This window comes from Phalacrocorax carbo, chromosome 3 (genome assembly GCF_963921805.1).
Source record: "Phalacrocorax carbo chromosome 3, bPhaCar2.1, whole genome shotgun sequence".
In the NCBI taxonomy this organism is placed as follows: Eukaryota; Metazoa; Chordata; class Aves; order Suliformes; family Phalacrocoracidae; genus Phalacrocorax; species Phalacrocorax carbo.
Genome location: NC_087515.1, coordinates 73,758,167 through 73,785,555, shown reverse-complemented (window position 1 = coordinate 73,785,555; position 27,389 = coordinate 73,758,167). Strand labels below are relative to the sequence as shown.

General features: G+C 40.4%; 1 protein-coding gene across 9 annotated transcripts in view; it reads right to left on the bottom strand.

Moving 5' to 3' along the window:
* Positions 1-26,977, bottom strand: part of FAM184A (family with sequence similarity 184 member A) — a 78,852-nt gene extending 51,875 nt beyond the window's left edge. For all 9 annotated transcript variants that reach the window (XR_010372216.1, XM_064447392.1, XM_064447397.1 and 6 more), the window contains exon 1: positions 26,436-26,977. Coding sequence is in view for 8 of the 9 variants with exons in the window: in XM_064447392.1 (XP_064303462.1) it covers positions 26,436-26,615 (180 nt within the window). In the remaining variant the exon portion in view is untranslated. The remainder of the gene's footprint in view (positions 1-26,435) is intronic.
* Positions 26,978-27,389: the final 412 nt, after the last annotated feature.

The window sequence follows — 27,389 nt, the reverse complement described above, 5'->3', positions numbered from 1 at the left end:
GTTCATTTCAGTAATTCATATTGTTTTCCAGCTCCACTCTAAATGCATCATACACATTGCAGTTCTTAGTAGGTCACAGAAAAAAATTCAATTGTGTTTTACTGTATTCTCAGTTAGGATATCATTCCAGAGGTACAGAGAGAACCGCATTCTCTAAGAATACTAAAATTGCCAGCTAAAGGCCTTAATACTTTTTAATACAAAACAGTAACATAATTAATTATTAATAGGGATCTACTGAAATACTACGTGGCTTGTCTGCAGAACTACAAGAAAGTAAGTTAGTAACAACAGGAATAACCTTTTTTATGCCAACAATTGAGTATTGGAGTTTTTAGTTATATTCTCTGTGGTAAGCTTAAGCAAATCTGCTTTGGTGTCTTGAACTACATGTAATACAAACAACAATCAGTGTTCCACACTGTTTGTGGCTGAAAGATAAAGTTTTACTATTTGGCTGAGAAATGTTTTTGACTCCAGACCAGATGTTATGGTTTGGAGAGCTGACCAACTCTTGCACGGTCAGCTGCACTTTGGTCATCTGCTCCTGCCAGCAATTTAGTCACAATGGAATGTTTTTCTAATTAAAAATGGGTAATTCACCTTAATGCTACTGTTAGGTGCCAAACATATTTTGCAGCACAGGATATATCTCCAAACATGCATGTGGTTCATTGCCTCTCATTTTACATGGAAACAGGAACTGAAACCTATGAGAAAAAAAAACATCACTACATACCTTACACAAACATCAACCTTATGTCTCGGGTAAACCTTCGTTTTAGACTTGGCATGTGGGTCCCTGGGTCAGAGCACTATATTCAGCCTAGTTCGGGTGAAGTGTCGTGTTCCCAGTGCTGCTGGGGCACTGCTGCCTGTGAGCACTGGTGCTGTCGGTGCCCACTAGTCTGAAACACCAGAGCCTCCAGAGACATCCCAACACTCTGTCAGTGCGGCACACCTATTTAACAAATGACACAACTACAGTGCCAGCAAGGTACTGCTCGTGCATAACCTGCTAATGATTTGGAACGCACAGACCAACGAGCCTGACCTACCCTTGCTATCTGTGGGTAGATAAGAACTGCTAGATGCAGGAAGATGACAGATATGCTGGGAAAGAGTAACAAGGGTTTTCTAGAGACAAGCCACACCCCACAGATACAGGAGGGATGCAAACAGAAAAGTTTAGTCTACAACATCAACAAGAAACATCAAAACACTTCAGGCATTATGAATTATGTAGAAATGTACCCTCTACTATAGTCCAGAATGATCATGATTTTTGTTACAATGGGTATCGCATTTGTTTTTCCCCTTTTCTTCCTGTTGATCAAGTAACAAGAAGTATGTTATATTTACGCATTTAAAATTCGTGTATTTTGATCAGTGAAAGGTCAATTTAAGACAAAAATCAGTAAAATAACCAATTTAAAACCCAGAAAAAGTTTGTTTTTACTGGACACATTTCTGCTCCTTAGTACATTACAAAAATACAGGAAAAGGCTTCAAAGTTATCTAAAACAGTCTTTCAGAAAAGCCGTCCACAATCACAGAGTACATTCTTACAAATGCATTACTGCATGCAAAGTACACAGCCAATTATAGCATGGCATTTTATTCCTTCTCATATATTGCTAGCCAGACATCACCACAACATAAGCTCTGAAGATTTTTTTTCATATAATAATCTTAAGTTGCATTATTTAATAGGACTTTTTTTTTCCCTTAAATTGTAACCAAGAAAACTCTGCTCAGGGCATTTAATGGGGAAAACCACGTTATTGCTAAATCCAAACCCCTGCCCTTTAAAAAGCTGTATTATGTATACCAAAACACTCCCAAACCCAAAACTCATCTGCTCATCTCTCTCTCTCTCTCTCCCTATCTAGAAAGATCTTTTGTTCCCTTATGGAAAATACTGCAAATACAGACGCTTCGTCAATCCAGCCCTTTGTGTTGCTGGCAACACAACACAAACAAGCCTAGAACTTGAGGCCAGGATTGCTTCGACATCACAGAAAAGGTGGAAGGCAGGCACTTATTCTCTAGCTATCTGGTTCACTGCAAGTCCTCTTAAACGCTTGGGCCAGTGCATTAGGGGCACAGTGTGATGGGCAGGGAAGAGAAAAAAATATGGTCTGCAGCTGTAAAAGTAGCGTCCCCTGCTAATACCATCATCCCAGAAAAGCTGCTCTGACTACACCGGTCCTCCTTTGAGATAAAATCCAGAGGGCAGGAGCCTGAAAATTTTTCCCCAAAAAACATACTTCCACAGAAAATTTACTATGAAAATATCTTTCAGCTGTTCAACAGCCTTCATGAATTAGCTTAATTTATGCCCAAGTAAAACTGAGCCCTTTATTCCTTTAGAAACCCTGAAAACAAATACTGAATTATTTTTATTACAGCGACAAACTTTCCAAAGTAATCTCTAATGTATCCTGTTTACAGGTAATTATTTAGAGAATGATGCAATGAAATCCAGCATAATTTATTTCCAGGAATAGAACATTAACAGATTTCCACTTCTATGTAACATTCAGCCTTGGAATGAAAGCAAACAACCACCATTTTTGACTTTCACACTTAATTTTCCATTAAAGAGAAGTCTTGATAAGTCAGGTGTCATGCACTGTTCACTAACATCTGTAACAGGCCAACTGGAAGAACACGGAATTTAACACCAAGGCTAACTTGTAATCCCCTGGAACAAAGAACCGTTTGGGTCATGTGTGCTTTGCGAAACAGAATTTGACAGTCAAAGGAGGTAGCTGAGAGATAAGGTGGTATTTATTTTACAACTACATCCTTGGAAAAGGACTGACAGACTGATAAGAGGCAAATTCCCGCCTCAGCGGGCTGATAAAGTGTGAAGTCATTCAAAACCTGTGGTAACCAGGGGAAAGGTAAAAGCAGCAGGGGGAGATCATGACCACCGACTCAATTCAGGGCTGAGAAGACTTGTCCCCCCAACCCTGTAAGGGGCACGCATGCTGATGTATATAGCTAGCAGGGATTGATAACCAATAGGCAGGAGTCAAAACTCCATAAGGGGACAGGGATGGAGATCCTTTGGGCCTTTCCGAGAAATGTCTCAAACACTCACAAGATGCAAAAACCCTGGGGGGCAGTCCGTAGTGACCTGTGGACATAAACAGGGGAAGGCAAGTGCCATTGTGGGGACTTTTTCAAATGAGCACGCCTACTGACCAGACACCCCCTGTTGGCTGGACCAATGCTGGAATCTAGACCGGTGGTCCCTCCCTGTCTATCTTCACTCCCTCTCTCCCCCTTCCTTTCTTTTGTTCTTTCACCCTTTCTTAATAAGTAACACAAAGATTGAAGTAGTTAGCTAACGCAAGACTTAAGCTAAGAAGTAACTTCTACAATACTGTTGGGCCCCTGTCAATACAATTATGATTATACATAGTAAAAGTAATGTTGATATATGGACATTGAGTGTCATTTCACCTGAATTCACACTGAGAGGATCAGAGAATCTGAGTCACTCTCCCTCCTTCCCTGGCAGTACGTGATAACATCTAAGCTGATAACTAAACAGGGAACAAGAAGGTATTTATTTTGTACTTTCAGGTTTCTTGATGTTCAGTACCATATACATAAGGCATAAAGCCTCACAGGGGCACATACACCTGAAGATGTTTTCCTTATGCTCCTCAAGTACCTGTCATCTGATGTGCTGATAAACCATTTTACCTTCTGAACTGCCAGGTACAGATCAATATCACATTAACTACTTGACTCACAATATGTTTTGTTTATTTGTGTATGACCCACATCGAAATATCAACTCTTCTTAAGCATTTGCCTGAAAATCCCACTGGTTGAAAAGATCCACTTGCCTTTACAGCTCAGCATATTTAGAAATTATTACAGGGCCTGTACCTTAAAATTTAATTATCAGAAAAATGCATGCCGCATTCCAATTAATTGCATGGTAGGAGATGCCCTCACCTGAAGGACAGACACAGAGCATGTCTCAGCACAAGTACACAACAGTCAGTGTGCCCAACCTGGCCATTTACTGTTGCCTTTTTCCTCTCTCCTAGGGTTGTACAAGACAACAAATTAAAGGCTTTTTGGGAGCTAATCAGAAGCTTTATGTTATAATAGCTTAACATGGAAATACGCACTTAGTCCAAATCCAGGAACAGGAATAACCATTAACAAGCCGACCAGGTAACAGAAATCAAAAGTGTGCCAGCAAGTAAATCTACAGCTGTAGAGCACTCTGCAATCAAAGGTTCACTAGAAGGTGCACATTACCTACACTGCATTTTACAGATCGACATGCCAAGCAACCACAGGAAGATGGGGTTCACAAGTTCAGAAGCCATGCAGTCTGCTGCCAGGAGTCAAGAGCGGTTTAAACCTCAAGTGTCTGGGCTAGGACACAACAACATGCTACCTTCCAAATGATTTTAGCAATCACTAGTGAACTGATAAACAGTTCACCCATTACAGTGGGCAGAGTGGGCAATCAGGCTATGTTGCTTCCTCTGCTCTAGTGGCTGAGTGTCTCCAAGACAGGGTCTCACACCAGTGGTGTACCGCTGGTACAAAGGGGATTTGACAGAGACATTAGTGCATATACGAGGCTGACAGAGATAGATACTTGGGGGAAACTCTATTCTACTCAGAGCAAGGTCTTTGACGAGATGTGTGGGGTCCACTGCTGAACAGATGGCACCCTCCTACGGTTAGTGGAAACACTTTCTTTTTTGTCTTGTATGGGTATTCTTGGACGTGCTGCAGAAAATGGACAAGTAGGTATTTTCCTCACCCCAACAAATTACAATGGACCAAAGGAATTTGAACCAGCATGCCAAATAAGATAACTGTACCCAGATTTCTGAGGAAGAAAGGAAATAGGCCAGATATCACTTATAAATGTTTATCAAATACAATTAAAATATAGGTGCCCTTAGAGCTAGCTTTTCCCTTCCAGAAAACAAAGCAGTAATTATGGAAGGCACGTGATGTTTGATGGAAGGGAAGGAGAGGAAAAATTACTTGCCAATATGAAGTTTAGATTGTCGGTTTGGGGAAACAGGTGAAGTTGTTGTTCCTGTTAAGACAAGGAAAAGATAGAAGAGCAGAAAAAAGGAGAATAAATACTAGACACAACATGCAGGCCCTATAGCCCAAAAACTATTCTAATTTGGTTTTCAGAATTATCACAGCAAAGTTAATTGGTGTGAAATTTAGTTACAAAACCAGATTTGGTTAGAAAATTAGAAAATAGTTAAAACTGATTAAATACAAGTTCATTTTATAAAAGTTTTTTAAAAATTATGGTCTAAGGCATGACGGACAGATACAATACAGCTTTCAGAATATCTTCAGTTGAGGCAAAAACTCAGTCGCCAAGCAAGCAGATGTGATGTCACACAAACAAGAAATACAGATTAAATGGGAAAAGCTATTTGAAGATAATAACGTAAGACTATGAGACATGGATTGGATATTCAGTTGAATAACATTAGCCACTGACTAGAAGTAACGTCTAAGATTAGAATTAAACTTAGTGTTAAAGAATGCTGCAGATGGAAGGCACACTGGCCAGATGCAATTTGATTAATTTTCAAGAAGTAAAACATCCCAGAATTATCTGTGCAATCTTGACCCAAAACAGTTTTTACAGGAAGAAAAAGTAGACTTGAAGACCTTGACAGAAAGATGAGAAGCAGCTGGATAGAGGCAAAGCACATCTCTTTACTATAAACCAAATTATACAGGACTATTTCCCCAGTTACAGGGGAAACATCACCACTACTACTTTGTATGACCTGGCACATAATCCCCTGCTTGGCTGCCACATGACATCTATTTCTGAAAGAAATGCTCAGCTGTTCTACACTTGCATTGCTGGCTCTAATGGAGTTACATAATTTTAGTGTTCAGCAATCCAATTCCGTACATTCATATTATGCTGCTCTCAACTACAGCTATTTCTAAGCGCTCTATTACCTGCGGGATTATGAGATGTAGTTAACTGCGTGTAATTTGCTTTCTGTGCCAAAGCATAAAACCAACTTGCAGAATAAGTCAGAGCAGAGTTTAATGTAAGTTTAAATCTGATTATGACATCAAAAATATTTGCATGATGACAGATCTCAATACAACCCAAGAACAAACTGCAGAAAGACTGTTATGAAAGAGGAAAAAAGTGCTTAAATTAAAGCTTCAAAAGTTAGTCAGAATGGGAACAAATACTTGCAAAAAATAGTTTAAGTGTTTTATAACATCTCCTTGGAAATCAGTACTTCTTTTTCAACTTGGCCAATACCTGCAAATCAAGCTAAGTAGTCCTGAACACCTTACTTATTCAATTTGTAAGGAGAGCTCTGCTATACGAACATTTCCAAAATACAGCAGTTCTCTACAAAGCTTCCCAGACTACAACACTATGACTTAAAAATTATTTGATTCATCCTATATAAATCACCATTGTTTCAGGACTGCATTACAGAAAAAACACAGACCCAGTATTTCCATCTGCTTTAATCACCTGCTAGCCATAGTAAGTTGCTCCTTTTCTTTTCCAGTTTCTGTATTTTGTGTCATCAAGTTATGTGTTAATGGTCATTTAAGACAGTTAATGAAGCTGGAAATTTTTTTCCAGACAGTCTCACTCAGAAATTTCCCTCCCTCCCTCTCCCTCCGCATTTGTATATTTTTTTTTTTAAAGGAAAACATACTTTCTAATTCACTGCTGCATACTTTTCTTAATAAAAAGAAATTTATATTTCTCCTTGAAAGAGCATCCACATAAGAAAAACAGTCTTTTGGTTCAAAATATGAGATGGCACTTAAGTGAGCTTTCTTCAGTGGAATCAAATGGCTTGAAGGATGACATTCACTAATATTGAAGTGATGAGAGCCTAGAAGGATGAACAGAAGTTGGAATTCTCTGCAAAAATATTTCAACAACAAATCCATCACATGCACAGATTCTTAATTTAGAGTGAAAAAAACATTAATATAAAAAGAGTAAGATTAGTCAGCTGATTCCATCTGTTGTCTGAAAACTAAGCTTAGGTTCCTCTGTTCTAAAACAAATCCATTTTTGAAAGGCATACTATAAAAATGTCTAACACAGTATCATTTATGTCAATATAATTGCTATTTTAAGTCTCCCTTTTTTTGCTAGACTTGGCTAAATTATAGACACAATCACATCTGTACTTTCACAAATATTTTCTTTCTGCTAAAAGTAAAGTTGAAGTCATGTAGTTATTTGTACTAGATAGACAAATAAGTCGTAAGACCCAAAATAATGCAAAGTCTAAAAAATGACTATCCTGTTTCCTTCAAAACCTATTTCCCTGCTTTGTCATTCAAGCAGACTTTTGTTATAATTCATAGAATCACAGAATATCTCAGGTTGGAAAGGACCCATAAGGATCAAGTCCAACTCCTTGCTCCTCACAGGACAATGAAAATGAGCATTTAAAACACCACTGGGGAAGACAGAAGCTACTGGTTCATACTTATAGCTTCTGCTTTCTCTTCTACTTCACCACCTCAAGAAGGGAAGGTCTTTTCAATTAATCAATGTGTGCACCCATCAGTGCTATGGCTAAGCCAGAAAGGAATCAGCAACTGGGATCCAGGATTAACTGAAGTCTTCTGCACAGCCAAAGTACAGCCCTGGCATCTGGTGCAAGCGGCTTATTTACACAGGCTGGATGCTCTGTTCTGCACCACCACACTCACCGTCCCTTCTCATCTCAGATTTTGGAAACAAAATTAATTCAAGACTAAAAACTTATTCTTAAATCTTAATTTATTCCACCTTCAAACCTAACCCCCTATTAACTTTTACCATCTGAAGCGTCATGTTTTTAAACATTTAGTTTCCGCTAGATGTTCATGATGAAAAGCTGCCTGGTCATTGACTGCTTTGGATTTCTCCATACATGGCCTAGCTAGAAACACATTGTTTTTAAATAACTAAAAGTATATAAAGACTAGTTGTCTTGCTTTTTAAGAAAAAAGAATTTTTGTGGAAATACTAATATTGGAAAGTGAAGCTAGAATTAAAAACTTTAAATATTTAGAAAGAAAGTGATTTGGTTTTTCTTTTATTTGGCAAGGCGGGGGGGAAGCAGGGGTGGTAGAGACAGAACAACTAGAAACGTAAAGCAAAATGAAGCATGTCCACTTCTAAATCTGCTCTGGAGGGTATCCAAAGCAATATTTTTGAGTGCCATCACCTGAAAAAGTCACAAGTATTTTTGGAATAAATTGTAAATTAAGTTGACACTAAAGAAAGTTGATCTCTCTTCCTCTTAGGTTGTTTATAAACCTGAAATCAAGGCATAGTCAGCATTATCACTTCTACACACTATTATTCATTCTTACTGATGAGTCCTTAAGTGTTGATCAGATGAAAACATTAGCAGAAGGTTTCTTCTATTCCATCTCCCCAAAGAAACAGCAGAACTGTATGACAGACCAGAGAAAAGGTCTTCCCAGTTTCTCTTCCCCATCAAAACAAAGTTCATTTTGACACTCTCTCTGCCTGCAGGTCTTTTCTTCTCACGGCTTGATCTATTTTGATTCCTATTTCCTCAATAACTTCTGCAGGTTCTACGCAATTCCAGTATCCAGTGGTTCCTCACAGCAGAAGAGACCAGTCAGACAAGAACAGACCATGCAGCCTCTACAGAGCAAAGAAGAATTCCTCACCAGTGGTTTGAACAGCACACTGGAAAACAAGACCATTTCTTGCTCATACTTTCCAGGCTTGTTTAAGAGAAGCTAAGGCATGGAGCCTTCCAAACAAGCATGCAGCTATGCAGGAAAGAAATGTTAGTGAAAAGCATGCACTGCAAGATTCCCAATTCCGTATTTTTATCTATGGCATTTCTCACCTAATGGTAGGCCTTAATTACAAATCATGTCTGGAAGTTTAATGGTAAATGCTGATTTTCAGAATGAAAAAAGGAAACTCCAACTCCAACTTGTCTATTCACTGAAATTTTAATGACAGTAGAAGAATTTAAGTTACGTCCCCAGAAATATCATAGTACCTTGAAGTAATTTCTCTTCCCTTTCTCTGCAAAAAAAAAAAACCAAACCAATCTGGAATTCACGTTCAAACTAAGAATTGACCACTAAGCTTCCACTCTTTCTTTTTTTTTTTTTTGAGGTTATAGGAGCAAAACCATAAAGTAAGCAAAGAAGGTGGCACGGTCACTTTTCCTCAGAACACACTACTTGACAGCCCAAGTTTATTCTCAAAGCTCAGCCTGAGATGAATCCAGGACAAGTTTTCAGTGGCCCACTGGGATACTTTCCAGTAACCTACAGATATCTATCATACAATAAAAAAAAAACCATTTATAATTCCTAGCTACCTTTCACTATTTACACAACACTGGCTAATAGCTTAGTCATTTCACACCAACAACTTAAAGGTTCAACACATTAACTACGATTCCATATACATGTTGTGTCTATAAAAGAAGGGCTGAGGTTGGAAGGCCCCTCTGGAGGTCATCTAGCCCAACTTCCCTACTCAAAGCATGGTCAGCTAGAACAGACTATGCTGGGCCTTGCTCAAATGGGTTTTGAATATCCCCAAGGAAGCAGACTCCTCAACCTCTCTGGGCAACCAGTTCCAGTATTTGACCATCCTCACAGGAAAATAAGTGTTTCCTTATATGTAAATGGAATTTCTTATGTTTTAGTTTGTGCCTATTGCTTCATCTTTTCATGAGGCACCACTAAGAATATGCCTGCTCAGTCTTCTTTACACCCTTCCATCCGGTATGTATGTGCATTCATAAGATCCCCCTGAGCCTTCTCTAGGCTAAACAGTTCCAGCTCTCTGCCCTAGTATGACAGATGGTCCAGTCCTTTAATCATCTTAGTGGACTTTTGCTGGACTTGTTCCAGTATGTCCGTGTCTCTCTCATACTGGAGAGCCCAAAACTGGACCCAGCACTCCACATGAGCCTCCCCAGTGCCAAGTAGAGGGGAAGGATCACCTCCCTTGAGCTGCTGGTGACACTCTTGCTTATGTGGTCCACTATACCATTGGCTGCCTTTTCCACAAATGCACTTTGCTGGCTCACATTCAACTTATTGTCTATCAGGACTCCAGGGCCTTTTCTGCAAACCTGATTTCCAGCCAGTCGATCCCAAACACGTACTTGTTATTCTGCCCCAGATGCGGGACGTAGCATGAGGTTCCTGTTGGTGCTTTTCTACAGCCTGTCCAGCTCTGAATAGCAGCACACCCTGCCTACTTTAATCAATCACTTGTCCCAGTTTTGTATTGTCTACAAACTTTCTAAGTGTGCATGCTGTGTCATCATCCAGGTCACTGTCCTCAGCATCCGCTTCTAGGGTACACCATTCATGACTGGCCTCCAAGGGGGCTTCACGCTGCTGACCACAATACTTTAAGACTAGCAGTTCAGCCAGTTTTCAGTATACCTTAATGTTTACTTGTCTAGGATACACCTGGAAGAAACACGCAGCACATGACAAACAGCAGTGAAGATGTATCTAATTTTAAATTTTCTAAAGAGTTCTACAAAAAGAGACTGAATACACTTCGCCCCCACCCCATTCTCTAGTCTATCTATCAAGATACTTAAAGTTTGTGCACTGCTTTCTACCACAGGTTTTCTGAATCATTTAACTAAAAAGGAGGAAAAAAATGGATACACAATCTTTCTTTAAGTAGGAAAATTGTAGTATCTCCATTACAGACCTACAAGAGAACTTATGTCCTGGTAAAAGCATTCAGTTATATTGCTTTGTCCTAAAGCACCTCTTTTCCATTCATCCCATTAAATACAGTAAGGAGAAACCTGTGGCTCCTCAACCTGAACACTCAGCTACCAGTCCAACACCTGTATTTTCTTATTATGGTTATCCAGTTGGATCTAATCTTCTAGAGAGCTACACTAGTGAATGTTCTTAAAAAAACATCCTGTTCCTACTATTGCTTCTTTTGTCAACTACAACACTACGTGTTTATCCTAAGAGTACTTAAATTGTAACTATTTGCTAGATTTGCCTCTTTTACAATACTTACTTTATTCCACTTTAAATGGGAAATGTTAACTCCTACTGTTCCAGCAATTCATCATACAGAAGTACACAGGTATATCTGTTCAGAATTTTTCCACCTCCAACAAAAAATTCAGTCTCTCAAAGGAACGTGCCTAGTTCTGACTACTACTGTAAAATCTCAATCTTTACATGAAAAATGAAATTTAAAAATTAGCTAAGTTTGTGGCATATCACAAAATACACCATTAGCTAAGAGAAAATTTAAGAATTATCTGAGTAAGCCATATACGAAGAACACATCCACAGAATACTGAGAAATTATTCTGAGGCACATTTTAAGACTGTTCTATGTACAACACAGCTTCCAACACAACAGTTTTATTTCCACAGAATTAAGTGATGGCTTAACTTGTTAAGAGACAACACAGAACAATTTGCTTTGCAGACTAAAACATTTAGCAGTGAACAGCCAATTTGCTGAAGTTTTCAGATACTTTTTCAAAGTTCAGTTTAGCTAGAAAGTAACATTTATGCTTTGGGGTTAAGCTTTTTTTTGGGTGGTGGTGGGTTTTTTTTGTTTGTTTGTTTTTAATAATAGCATTCCTGAAAACAAGTAAGGACAAGTATCTCCAACAATTAATGCACCCCTCTTCCTGAGCACAGTCAGGAAAGGTTCTAATAAAGGGGACAGATCCTGATACCTTGCTTTCTGTTCTGCTTTTAGCAGACCCTCTCCCTAATGCTAATCTATACTTAAAGAGAACTTCCATGGCTTTCTCCCTATAGTTTAAGGGTTAGGCTGAGTACAATACTGCTTCCAAAACATCATCTCTTCCATGAAAATGTAAAGGTTATTTATGATAAAGAAACATGAAACATTAACAAGCTCAGTGCATACCAACAGAGCTATGGACGCTTCAGAAATGTCTCCTTTTACGGATAAAAAAATTAAACAAATGCTTACATTTGTTAGCTTGCCCTAGGGGTTTCATTAAGTTCCTATACACCTCCTATGTTTTAGGCAGTCTTCAGTCACAGAACCAGGATATAAAATGCACTAGTACTCAATGCAGGGTTTCCAGCAAATGAATTGAAGTGCCATTAAAATGGAACATTAGTGACACCAGCATATCATAATAAAGAAGGAAAATATCCCTGCAGCCATGAATATAAACATTCCAAAAAGGAGCAAAAAAGCAGTAATGGACTGATTACCGAAGTATTAAGTAAACATAAATCCCCCTGCCCTGACAAGAATTAGACTTGCTTCCTAATCCATTAAATAAAACCACCACCCACAAACCCACACCTAAGAACCAACACAAGCTAAATAAACCTGATCATTCAAGTTTCTCAGGTCATGTTAAAAAAATAAAGAAAACTTTAGTTTTCCATGTTTTGTGAACATCTGCACAGAAAGCAATAGGAGCTGCCTTACAAGGCTCTTAAGCTACATTACATAGAATGTGTAATGTCTCTGTGTAATGAGATGATACTACTTGATACTTCAGAAAGCAAGATATGAAATGAGCTGTTAATGCTGAAGCTCTAAGCCATAACCCCCACATCCTATACATGTTGAAGTGAAATTTGCATTGTAGGTTCAGCTTCCACCCTGTTCCAGTTGCCTGAGAACAGACAAAAATTACCTAAAAATTAAGCTACACCATCTATTCTACTACATGGTTTCTGTTTGAAAGCAACATAGTTCTTTTGAAAACAAGCACTGGGAAGGTATAAACTGAGGTGAAGGTGTAACCACCAGGAAAATCAGCTGTTTCAACATCTGATACAGCCTGTTGGGACTCTCAGACAGCAGGTAATGAACCATTCATAAAGGCAAACACAAGCGTGTAAGGAGGCGGCCAGCTACGCACTATACCCCAAGTTATCATGCAATAAATCAGTGACTTGAATTAGAAAGTCAAATTACTTCAAATATGCTTATTTTGACAGAGATTGAACATTCCACTGTGATAAATGCCAGACTTGCAAAAATAGTCTTTCACAGCTCTCCAATAAACAGGACTAGCTTAGGTCTCCATACTTGATTCAACTATTTCCTCCTGTAACAGACTGGTTTAGCGTATACTTGCAACTGCAACTCAGTACCCTTCTGCTGGGAGAGGTGTGGCAGTGCCAATGCCCAGTCAAAACCTTTTTTCATTTTCATTTTTCATTTCTGGGATATTAAACTTTATCAGTCAGGTTATGTCAGAAACAACCACTACAAATCTGTAGCGCAGTCAGCGTTAGGCAATTTCCTAAGGCAGTTAAATCTTGAAGCATATTGAGGGGACAGAAAGACAGACGGACAGAAAGACAAAAAGATTTCACAGCAGATGTACAAATTCCCCAATCTGCCTCCTGGTGAGAAAGAATCCCTTTTATGCTCTAACCATCTATCTAGAATATAGCTGAAACATCTGCTATATGATTAGACCTTAAATTGCTGCAAGGAAAACAAGATAGGCCAAAGGGCTACTCCAAGTTGTGTTCTAGTCTCCAAGCTGCATTTCCTTACAGATTTATTTCTTAAATATTTGCGTATTTTATTTCAGCCTTTCAGATATAGAGATCCCAAAAGGAATTTAAGGTAGTATGCTTGTATTGCATCTGTTTATGGGTATGTAGACTCTGTGAAATAACGCACTGGAACGTTCTCAGAGCTGAGCAACTGACTTTGCATTGAGGAGATAATAATAAGGTTTGTTTTGCCTTGGCAAAACAAATAAACATAGCAAAGATCTTCACTCTACAAGAATTGTTCCATATACAAATGAATGAATCTTCTCTCAGCAGAGTGATATCAAGTTCAAAGCTTCCCAAAACAAGAAGCAGCAACACCTAAGTGGAGAAACGGTGAAAAAAGGTAGTCATCTTACAGACCTGTATCACTGTTTTGATTAATCAAAATAAATATTTTTTAGTATATAATTTCAAGATGCAATTTCCTCTTCTTTTGAGAGCTACAAAGGCTTTTGAAACTAAGATACTCTGGGCAACATCCAGAATTTATACCTTTAATTAATTTTATGACAAGACAACTGCATTTACAACTTTTTAAAATCCCTAAAAGAATGCAGTTGTTTCAGAAGTGAACTAAAGTATAAATCCTGAAGGAAATAAGTTTTGTATATTCCTGAAGTCAGCTTTAGGAAATCAGACTTGAACCCTTTTTCTTTTTTTTGGGGGGGGGGGGGGGGGGGGGGGTGTCTTGACAATATGAATCAAATGCTGCTGCTCATTTAAACATTCTCAAACATTTCTTAATTTACTAACTGACAGAACTCCCTGAAAAATACTAGCAGTTGTTTTTATCATAGAACCATAGAATCATTAAGGTTGGAAAAGACCCTTAAGATCATTGACTCCAACCACTAACCTATCACTGCCAAGTCCACCACTAAACCGTATCCTCAGGCACCACGTCTACCCTTCTTTTAAATACCTCCAGGGATGGAGACTCCACCACCTCCCTGGGCAGCCTGTTCCAATGCCTGACTACCATTTCGGTGAATAAGTTTTTCATAATATCCAACCTAAACTTCCCCTGGCGCAGCTTGAGGCCATTTCCTCTCATGCTATTGCCCTATCGTTTGTTACTAGGGAGAACAGACTGACCCCCACCTCGCTACAACCTCCTTTCAGGTAGTTGTAGAGAGCGATATGGTCTCTCCTCAGCCTCCTCTTTTTTCACTTCTTTGTCTTTCTGTCAGGCTCTTGTCAAGCTACTACAAGATGGCATAGCACACATTTTCAGATAAATAATTCACTGCACTCACCTTCACTGCATTCAGTGTAATCAGTGTTATAGCTCACCACATTGACTACATTAAAAGGATTGGGCAACCGCAGTTATTTAAGTTGGGCCGCTAAAGAGATCTTGTTAGTAGGGAAATGTACTGGTTTGCATAACAGGAAGTAAAACTTCTTTGCTTTTTATATCAGTGCCAGGGAAGCCAAAACGTCGACGTGGGCCTACGGTGTTCGGCACCACGGAGAGCGCCAGGAGCCGGCCCCGGCCCCGGCCCCGGCCCCGCCCAGCCCCGCGGGGGGCGCCAGGAGCCCGCCCCGGCCCCGGCCCCGGCCCCGCCCGGCCCCGCGGGGGGCGCCAGGAGCCCGCCCCGGCCCCGCCCGGCAGCGCAGCGACACGGGGCGAGAGAGGAGTTCAACACGGTTCCAACACAACCGACAGGCAGAGCGTCAGGAGAGGCTCCGCTTCTCAGGTCTTCCAAGAAAAGCACGTACAGCCTCAGACCTCACCAAAACATATATCATGCTCTTTGATAAAAATCAGTTCTTGTAGACAAACTTAAGGCTACTTCCACTTCTTTGACAAACTTCTGGGGTTTTTTTATACCTCTCAGATGAGAGGGTTTTCCTCATTTCTTTCTGTACACTTAAAGAAATGTTCCCTTTTCTATAGATGAGAACAGAAGAGGTTCCAGAACTAGTAGCAAATCTAAAGTCAAACAGGGCACATCAGTCAGGACTTCAATAACATTTTCTTTAAGGAGCCACATTTACCAGAATTCCATATAGACACATACAGAAGCATATATATATATTTTATAGAGGACAAACCAGTTTTCTGAAAGCAGGAAATTTAGTTTCTATCAGGAACAGGGAACACAGGTCCATAAGACAAAAAATATTAAAATGCCATTTGAGAAAGACCTATTACACAAACAGCTATGCCCCCCAAAAATTCTGGGATTTGGAATATAGTTTATTCTAGAGTATCAACTCACAGCTATGGAAAATAATGCAAACCAACAGAAGCTAAACTTGCTTCAGGCTTTTCACTTGTACAGAAGGTGCAAGGGTACTTAACATAGCAGTGCCTGCCCAGACATAAATGACAAGGATTACAGCCTCGTGCATTAGGTATTTGGGGGTAAGGCAGAATATACCCAATATACCAAACTGCGAATGGCCTACATGGTCTAAGCATGACACAGCATGGAAATAACAAAAGGCAAGACAAGAATCATGGGAGTAGAGAGAAAGGCCACAGAATGAGCTCAAAGCACACAAACCAATCTGCACGTCAAAGTTCAGTCTCTGTTTTAGGACACATTTTTGTAAATTCTACCTCAGCATAAAACAAACAGCCATATGCTTTTAAAAAGAAAAGAAAAGAAAAAAGACTGACTGATTTTAATGACATAGGAACTTAGTGGAACTATAAGTTAATGCTATAATGTTAGATGCAATATGGAAAGCTAGGGAACAACCCAACCAAAAAAAATGGATAAAAAAGTCCAAATAAAGTTTTACAACACAAAAAGTTTGCTTTTGGTTGTTTTTTTTTTTAATAACTAATGTAAATAGTAGCCATTATTTATGTTGGCAATACATGTTAATGTTGGAAAGACAGCACACAGATTTTCAAGGTGTTTCAAATTTCTTTTAGCCTGTAAATATACCCTTGATTACTTATTACTACCAGCTACGAATAAACCACATTTTTTAAAGTGTGAAACATACGGATAATTACACAAAGCAGATAATAAAAATTCAAGTCTTTTTCCCTAATCTCTATTACAGGAATAATTTACCACTGTTTTCATTTTTTAAATTTTAAAAGGGCAAAGAGAGTCATAGGAGATTACCAAGATACACTTTAGTACAACCTATCCAAACGTATCAGCATCCATACTGCAAAATACTAGATCCGAGAAGGCAGTGTCAGACACCCTTTACTAAAAGTTATAGCTTTCAGTCATGTTTGAGCAAAACACGGTTCAACTAAATATCTCTGGATTATAGCACACCTGGCTTCTAAACACACTACAGTTCAGGTTTATAGAAACAGAATTTTAGGAAACTGGCTGGAAAGATTAATCTCGTAAAAATTAAAATAGAAAGCAAGTATTTCTTATAATCACCTCATACTACTTCTTTTAGCTAAAAGGTTCTCTTTCATTTGATGGGAGCATCTTGAACAAGAAGGACGTAATGAACTTTTTAACTAGCTATTTTTAAAGGCTGTCCTTTTGAGCCTAGCCAAGTGGCAATCTCAGCAAAAAGCTGTTCTTCCTCATAGCCTTCTAGATTCAGTTAAAAAAGCCTGACTGAGGAAACAGAACCAGGTAATATGCATTAAGTAGGACAAGATGGTGAACAGCTTTAGACTGTTTTTGTTTCTTCTGGTTATTTTTGGAATGCAATGCCTTTGGTTATTGGGATGACATCAGTCATTAGAAGAATACATAGAAGCCTGGCTTACTACTGCCAAACTCGTATCAGCCAAGACATACACATCTGATTTCATAATATTATGTTGAGATTTGCTGGGTTATTTAGCAGTAAGCCTGCAAACAGCAAGAAAAAGTTAGTGACTATTTAAGGTAATGTCCCCCCTCCTCTATACAGTTAACAGGTGAGCCCAGTTTTCGATGGAGACTTGAAGAGTGGGTGGGGAAATACCAGTATCACCAACAAAATTACTGCTTTTATTAAAGCCAAAGCCTGAATTTAGAGAATGAGATATTGAAAGAATTCAGTGTTCAGAATTAACTTAAGGCTGCAAGTTACGGTACCAATACAGTGACTTATGACAAATAACATTTCTACACACGTATTAGATGCAGTATGTATCTAATTGTACTTCTAGACACTAAAAAAAGTATGCAACCAATAGGTTCCATGATTATACAGAAATATCCAAAAACCAACAACGTTGTTACTCAGTACAGTTTTACAGTGTTTGAAGAAAATACAGAACCACTATGACTAAGATTAAATTGCAAACCGACTTTTTCTAAAGAAGTGGTAAGACTCATAATTTTGAAACAACTTATTTGCACTTCCATGGTATTCCAGATACTAAAAAACCCAACCCAAAACAAACCATCAATTTTCAAATATACCTAAAAGACTCCCATTTACAGATTTTGCATCTGGAGAAAAGCATTTCAGTATTATGTTCTTAACTCTGAACTGGCACTTTCTTGATTTTATCTAAATCAAGATAATAGCAAAAGCCTTCTTTCATAATACAGTACTTATCTGAAAACTGTAACAACAGCAGCAAAGAAACTCAAAATCAAACTAACTTCCAAATATTTCTTAATTTTTTTCATAGTATTTCTATTGCTGTATGTACAAAGCTGCTAAAGGTTACCAGATTTTAAGCTTTATGGGTGTTGTCATATCAGGATTCATTTATGGCCCCCATGTTCCTCCTTCTTTTTAAATTTTGACATGTTGACAACATTGAACTTTGTACTAAAATCCTTGTCTTTCAGGTTTTCCTTAAATATCATTAACATACTGATGTATCAGTATGTAACAGCTGAAGTATGTAACAGAGCAATAACATCTAACAATAGAATTACAAGGAGCTGGAAGATTTAGTTATAATATAAATATATAAATAAAGTAATATAATTCTATTTATTGTAGCAATAAATAAGAATAAGCATAGAGCAAGAGGATACATATAGAATCGTTTAGGTTGGAAAAGACCCTTAAGATCATCAAGTCCAACTGTAAACCTAACGCTGCCAAGTCCACCACTAGACCATGTCCCTAAATGCCACATCGTATTATTCATCCTCTCCCCCAATTTATTTGTCTCTTCATTTTGATTATTCTTTTGGGTGTTTGTAAAAGGAGGAGGGAAAAACCAAACCCCAAGACAATCTCAGAGAAGCTAATATATGCATGAGCATATTAAAGAAGCATTTTAGACTAATAGCTTATGTGAATATGTGATCAGTTTTTCAACATTGCACTTTCAACTGCACACACATACAGAAAATATCTTTAGAACATTAAGCTGTCAGAGGTCTCAGAAGAACTCTGAGTCAGTAGTCAACCATTAAGACTATGTGGGTGGAGAGGAAAGGAATTTAATTTCAGTAATCTTTTTAATACTAGAAATTTTTCATTATTGTCCTACTTCTTTCTTCTTCATGTCTTGTGACAAAAGACTATAAAGTCATTGACCTAAGTCACAAATACCACAACACTGAGCTCTAAAATATACCCTATCATGTCCACATAACACTCCCACCGTCTCACTTTACAGGTGCACAATGATAATGAATGGAAGAAGAGTTCAAGGGATACATGGTCCTGAGATCTTCAAAGTATCAGAATAATTAACTTTTTTCAATTAGTCCTGATCAGGGGAAAAAAACAGCATTAAATAAGAATTCCCGGACTTCATATCAGTATTGTAAACTTTTTTCTTTTTTTGAGATCCCTGATCTCTTCTTCCCAAGACAAAGAGCATGTTAACTAAAACAACAAATACCATAATTTTTTTCCTACAAAACATGAAAGGTAAGGAAGACCTCTTCAGGTCCAAATTAGAAGCCACAGCTGCGTTAAAGCAATTCTAAGTCCTTCAATTCACAAGCATTCAGATGAAAGACAATAACTGCTGATTTTATTTAAGGTCTGAAGAAGATTTGGAGAGCCTGAAAGCTCTACTTACTTTCTCTGAACTATACCAGATGGTATTAAAGACATGGCATTTTTACCTAGTCCCATCTTTGTCCTTATACCATCCTGGGTACAGAAAACTCTCTGTGAATATCCCTTGCTAAGACCACAATTACTGCACAGAGAGGACAGAGTCAGAACACCACACGGACAGAGTCAGAAAGGGAAGATGGAGAGACTATACTAGTGTGATTAAAATTCTTAAGATACCTACTTCAGAAATATTGTCTAACTTTCTCCGTTCCTACCTTCAGTCTCTCCCTTCTTAGAGGACTTACTTCAGCCACCTTCAGAATAATTAATGCAAACCAAAGTTAATTATCTCCAGAGAAGTGTAGAAGAACCTAATAGTATATTTTCGTATCTTCTTGTCCTTGAAAATTATTTATATGTAATAACAAATAACACTTATTCCTACATTAACAGTCAGAAGCATATGCAAAAATTTTGACATCCAAATATGTACTGAAAGCACACCCGCCTCAAAATTTCAGTTCTTTTCATGCAATCCTAGAACTGCAAGCAAATACTGGCCCGCTGCCAACATTAACACACATTCGAGATGACATAAGGTTCTTAAAACACTAAACCCCAAGTTTTTACAAAACTGTTGATGGTATCAACTACCACATGATGACAGCTAACATAAAAACAGTCTACAGGGATTTTTAAGACTCTCATTTCTTCCCTATTTTTAAGGTCTCTTCTTCTAAGTTTTCTTATAATCCGAAGCACAATGAACCTTCTGCAATAGGTTTAGGTGTTTTGTTTCCTGAGGCAGAATACTTCCAAAAAAACCTGACAAAGTTTCACTGAAAACATTTTCTTAAGAATCATGAATAACTTAAACCCTGTAGCTCTTACTTCCATAGCACTGCATTCTGTGATAGCTGAGGGAAACCTTTAACTATCCCTGCAAAAGAGTCCACACAATAGGAAGCATAAGCATCTGAATTAACAATCACCACTTTTGTTTTTTATCCATTGCAATAAATTTACTGTCTACATCCCCAAGCAACTCACTGGGCTAACTACTACATTAACATCTATTCTCTAAGTACTTCTCTCTAACACAGGAAGACAGAAAGGAAGACAAAGGAGAAACTTGAATAGTTTGGTGGGTTTTTTTTTTTTAAAAAAAAGCTGTTTCCCAAATTTGCACAATAAGCTGATGGCAGAGTTGAGAACACAACTCTGGACTCAGAAGTCCCAGATTCTAGTTTCCAGTTTACTGAAGTATGCTGTGCCTTGGATAAATTTGTTGCCTTAGTCTTTGAACTAGCTGAGTTTTTCTGGAGCTTTTTCAGAACTGAACTCTTCAGCTCTAAGCATATACCGGGGGAAACATCAGAGTTTTGTACAGTTTTTTCTTTTTATTAAATAGATAGAAACTGTCACTGTAGGGTACGTATCACCTGCAAGGCACTTACAAACCCTTCTTCCGTTTGTGTAAAAATTTCTGCAACCAATATCAAGCAACCAAATCAATGCTAAAGACTCTCATTGCATAATCCCAGCACGGATCATGCAGTTATTCCATAAAAGTCAAAGATTTCTGTTGATGTCACAAAGCTTGCACAACAGCCTTTGCAGACTCATTTAGAATATGGATTTCTCAATCACAAATGCTCTAGCTGCAAACTACAGCGCGTACACACACACGAAAAGCCTGAACGTGTACTCATCTGGCAACTGTAAAAACTAATCCCATTCTCCCTTACTGATGTAAGCATAGCAGCAACTTGCTTTTTGTTTTCTAGTCCACTTGTCTTATGCAAACTAATAAAATATATATGCATATTTTTATCTGCAGCAGGCATAATTCAACACTACATTAGCACTCCAGCATGCAGTAGTACACATATATGCAATCTCATAATCGCAGTTCATTTCTTGTTGGCTTTAATCTTTGTGTCAGATGCTACTTTATCCCCAAACTGGTACACAGATCTTTCAAAACACCTAAAAATAAGGAGCTTATACTGACGAGGAAAACCTAAAATTGCTTCAGTTACAATTTACTGCAGTCTTTAAACACGACATGGATTATCATCTTATTTTTTAAAGCTGCATTTCTAACTACTTGTTTTACCTTCCCCTGTGAACTAAGCATATTAAAGTTAAATCAAGTAAGTCTTCCCTCCGCCCTTCAAAAGTAAAAATATAGCTAAGCACTTCAGAAGTGTTGTGCTGAGTGAAATGGATGTGTATCTTATTTTGCCTCGCTCTGAGCTACTGGTTAAATCTAGTTATTAAAAAAATGTCACCTTTTCTTTTGTGTTGCGGTATTGTTTTGACTGAAACATCAGATTGTCCCTAAGTAATGTGAAAAAAACCCAGACAAATCCTAATTTTGGAATTTTACATCCATTTCATGAGTGACCTGCATCTTCTGTGGGGAAAGCATTTTCTTCTGCTGCTACTCAGAGCTCGTAATACAAACTGTACAAGGATAGGCAAAAATAAACTATTAAATCACATCTCTTGTCTGAAGACAGAAGCTGTCTGGATACCTTAACTATGTGTATCCCTTCGGCAATGCCCAGTGCATATTTAGATTTCCTTTTACTGTACTATATTGGTGGGTTTGTTCTGACTTGGTAAGGCACCTGACTTCAGCTCTAAATCCACCAAGAGACTTAATATATTTTTCAAGTCAGGCTTATAGAAGAGTTGGAAGACAAATACTAAGTAAATGGGGAAAACAGTTGGAAGGTATGTGAGGAGTATCTTATATACAAGACATTAAACAATTTGAGAAGCACAATTAAGAAGTGGTATTCTTACTATTAAGTGTGAGGAGGAATTTACACACACAGTTAGTAGGCATTTGACAAAGCTAGAAGAGCAGAATTTCATCAAAAGACCTTCATAGAAATATCCTAATATCTTTTTCGCATCAGCTTATTTCCAGAAATCTTCCGCAAAGTGAAGTTAATTATTTTTGATAGTTAACTCTTGCTTACAGAAATTAAGTATGGTGTTTATATTTCCCACTGTAGCTAGAGTCCTTTCTTAGGGATTAATTTCTTCAGCCATCTATCAAGTCAGGCTTCAGATTCTAGAGCAGGTTAGAAAGTTTACATAATACTTTACCCACAAGTTTGTATACTTTTCTTAAGCCTCCCTTTCTCAAAGGTGAAGTAACAAACAGAAATGTAGGACCTGAGCCCGCTAACTACAAAACCATCAAAATTTGCACCTCTACCTCAATGAGATTAATGCTATAGAATACTTTTTGTCTTAATATTTAAATTTTTAATCTTATTGTTGCAATAGATGCAGGTATTTTTATTACATATCCTGGTTTACAACTAAAAATAACTGTTCTTCACTCCAGACCCTCACTCAGTACAAAGATCAGTTGATTTTCCAAGTTTTCTCCCCAGACCTTGAAAACAGAACACACAAACTAAAATATCACCAGAATCTGAAAATCTCTGAGAAACAAATGCAAGATTCCAGTCCTGCAAAAGCAATTCACATGTAAACTCCTTGTACAAGTACATAGTTCACAGTTATTTTAAATACACAAGCAGAAGACAACTCATAGCTTTTATTCGCACTACTCTGAAGTCTTTGGCAGGATAGACATGCACACAATTTCTAGAATTTTAGAACTCCTCTACTATGGATTATTTTAAAAATCTTATGAAAAACCACAGTATTTACTTTCATTCTCTTCATGTTTTCCAATACATAAGTTCAAAATATTCAAGCACCACACGTTTAAATCCGTATTTAACTTACATCCACCTGAAGATCTCTGACACATAATAACTCAGAGCACAGAGCACATGCCCAGTTGTGTGCAACTCACGGGTATACACAAATGACTTCAGAACAGAAGTGGAACACTGTTTCTGAAATCAACTATAAACTTCTGGGTAAATTCCTAGAGAAGGGGAAATATATCAAAGGACACACACACAAACAAAAATTGTTCTTCAGAAGTATTACTCTGCATATGCAGTATGCCCTAAGGTAAGTCAAAAACATGTTTATGGTCTCCAGGTGCTTTTTGCACCTTTTAGGGAGCACAAGTCTAGTAATATCGTCAATATTTTAATTATAGAATCAATGAACGGTTTGGGTTGGAAGGGACCTTAAGATCACCTAGTTCCAGCCCCCTGCCATGGGCAGAGACACCTTTGACTAGACCAGATTGCTCAAAGCCCCATCCAACCTGGCCTTGAACACTTCCAGGGATGGGGCATCCACAGCTTTGCTGGGCAACCTGTTCCAGTGCCTCACCACCCTCACAATAAAAATTTTCTTCCTGATTTCTAATCTAAATCTACTCTCTTTCAGTTTAAAAGCATTACCGCTTGTACTACCACTATACACCCTTGTAAAAAATCCCTCTCCAGCTTTCTTGCAGGTGCCCTTCAGGTACTGGAAGGCTGCTATAAGGTCTCCCCATAGTCTTCTCCAGGCTAAACAAACCCAACTCTCCCAGCCTGTTTTCATAGGAGAGGTGCTCCAGCCCTCTGATCATCTTCATGTCCTCCTCTGGACCCACTCCAACAGATCTGTGTCCTTCTTACATTGGGGGCACAGAGCTGAATGCAGTACTCCAGGTGGGGCCTCATCAGAGCTGAGTAGAGGGGCAGAATCACCTCCCTTGACCTGCTGGTCACCCTTCTTTTGATGCGGCCCAGGATAGCATTTGCTTTCTGGGCTGCAAGTGCACATTGCTGGGTCATGTTGAGCTTCTCATTAACCAACACCCCCAAGTCTTTCTCCTCAGGGCTGCTCTCAATCCCTTCTCCACCCGGCCTATATTTGTGCTTGCGATTGCCCCGACCCATATGCAGGGCCTTGCAAACTTTATGAAGTTCAACAAGGCCAAGTGCATGGGCTCACCTCTCAAGCCTGTCAAGGTCCCTCTGGATGACATCCCTCCCCTCCAGTGCGTTGGCCACACCGCTCAGCTTGCTGTCGCTGGCATACATTCTGAGAGTGCACTCAATCCCACTGCCCATGTCACCAAAGATATTAAACAGTTCTGGTCCCAATACTGACTCTTAAGGAACACCACTCATCACAGGTGTCCGCTTACGTATTAAGCCGCTCTCTGACCACAACTTTTTGAGCTTGACCATCCAGCCAATTCCTTATCCACTGAGTGATCCATCCATCAAATCCATCTCTCTCCAATTTAGAGACAAGGATGCCGTGCAGGACTGCATCAAGCGCTTTGCACAAGTTCAGGTACTTGACGTCAGTTCTTCTTCCCTTATCTACCAATGCCATAACCCTGTCATAGAAGGCCATCAAATTTGTCAGGCAAAATTTGCCCTTAGTGAAGCCACATTGGCTGTCACCTATCAGCTCCTTATTTTCCATGTGCCTTAGCACAGTTTACAGGAAGATCTGCTCCATGATCTTGCTGGGCACAGAAGTGAGACTGACTGGCCTGCAGTCCCCAGGTCTCCCTTTTTCCCCCCCTCTTTGGAAGTGGGGGTTGTTTCCCTTTTTCCAGTCAGTGGGTACTTCACCGGACTGCCACGACTTCTCAAATATGATGGATAGTGTCTCAGCAACTTCATCTGCCAGTTTCCTGAGGGCCTGCAGATACATCTGGTCAGGTCCCATGGACTTGTGCACCTTCAGGCCTGCCTTTGCCTTCTGAGACTTGGGACGGTGTGGCTTGAGCACTTGCCAGTGAAGACGGAGGCAAAAAAGTCATTGAGTATGAATTAATAATTTGTATGCACGTGGAATAAAACTAAAGTGATTCTTCAACTTATTTTAATTCTACTTTTCTCCTTATGAAATTACAATTTTAGTTCCACCAATGTTAACACATAAAGAAACTGGACTCTGAATTCAAAGGCAAGACAAAATACCGCTCAGTCATCAGTTTTCCAATACATTAAGGTGCACGGTGTTCCACAATAAATACTATTTTTAACTGGTTGCTGGTGCATCAACTGTGCATAAATATGAACTGTCTCCGCTGTCAGATTGCCAGCAATCTTCATTCTTGGTTCCAACGAAATGTCACCTTCATCCATTTTAGCATACATCTGAAGAATACTAGCAGTTCCCACAGTGCTTTTAAAATACCTTTAACTGTTTTAGCTATGCAATTCTCAACAGAAATTATTTATTCTGCTTTCTCTTTAACAAACATAATCTGCCTTTCTTTTCCTAAACAATGCTATTCACCTATGGCTTGAGTGCCATACATGCCAGATTACAGCACCGAAGCATTTTTTTAAGTTATTCTGAGTAAACCATAGCTACAATCACATCTAAAACACGAGGCCTACCAGCCTTAACAACATGCTTTTAAAACACCCTGTAGCTTGACCACAGCCTTTAACAAAGATACTTTTAACCAAGATATTTTCTATACTGGGGATGATATAATGAAAACTGTTCAATTAGCAATACAAGACCAGAGATATTCTCACACTGTGCCCTCACATCTAAGGCATTTACGATATTACCAGACACCTTTTCCTCCTCAGCAAAAGGAACGCAAGCACCACTTGAATCTCTCTCTTTAAAAAGGCTCAGAGAACGGCTCACGACAGAGCTAGGAGTGACCATTTTCGCAGAATAACCAGCAAGTACCAGCCTCGCAGTGAGGGATCACCTCCCACACGCCCAGACCTGGCCGTGCTAAGCGGGATTTGGACACAGCTGACCGGGAAGCGGTACTGCGGTAGTTTCCGTGGACGGCTCGTCTCCAGCCGCCGCCGCTCCCGCCCGCCTTCCCCGCGGGACCCCGGCACGGCGGCGCTCCGCCCCCGCGGCCGCCGGGGCCGCTCCCGGGCAGCCCTTCGGGTACAAGCTCGGCACCCCTCACCCGGATTCACCATCACCCCCGAGAGCCGGCCCCGCTTCAGCCGCGCCGCTGCCCAGGCGATGGCAGGAGGCGAAGGGAAACGCGGGCGCTCCCTCACCTTTGTGAGCTGGGCGATTTTCTTGCTCATTTTGAAATGCAGGTCCGGGCTGTGCTCGGCGCCCAGCCCCGGCTGGGCTGAGCCGGAGCCGAGTTTTCCCGCGCCGGGCGCGGAGCCGCCGCCGCCGCCGCCGCCGTAGCTGTGCTGCGGCTGCTGCCAGCCCATCCCCGGGGTCGCCATCTTCACGGCCCGACCCCCGCCGCCGCTCGGGCTCCGCCGGCGCCGGTCCTACCGGGGAGCCGCGCCTCGGCCGCCAACCGCTACCCGAGGCCGCTCCTCCCGCCCGGGAACCGGCCTCGGGCGCTTCCTACCGCCGCCCTCCACCGCCAGCCGCGCCGGGCTGCGGCGTCAACCCCACGGGGCCGCTACGCGAAGCGGCGCCAGCCTCGCCTCTGCCCCCTCCCCGCCCGGTGCGGACGGGGAGGCCGGTCCGGGCCTCGAACGGGCGGGCGGGAGCAGCGGCGGGGCGGCCCTCCCCTGTTGCGGGGCTGTTGCCGGGCTGTTTACGCCACGCAGCCCCGTGTCACTCGCCCACGCCGCCCCGCCCCGCCCCGCCCCGCCCCGCCTCCGGAGCAGCCGGGGCGGCGCGCGCCGGCCGCAGGGGCCCCACCTCTCCCCCTTCCAGCGGCAGGTGCGCGCGCGCTGCGTTCCTTGCTCCGCCCCTTGGGTTTGGGTTTGGGGCTGGGGCGGCAGGGAGGGAGGGAGGCAGGGAGGGGGCGGTCCAGGCTTCAGGCAGGGTTTCTCGCCTGTGGCAGGGCTTGGTGCGTGTCCGCCACCCGCCTACACCGTTTCCTCATGGAGAGCCCTGAAAATGGAGTGGGTGCTGGGGCGGGTGTGGGGTGGCTGGGCCAGGGGCCCCCCAGCGCTGGAAGGGCGCCAGGGGTACCACAGACCATTGTGTGGGTGAGTGAATGAAGCGGGTGAGGTGTTGGTCTGTGATGGAGTGGGTGCTGT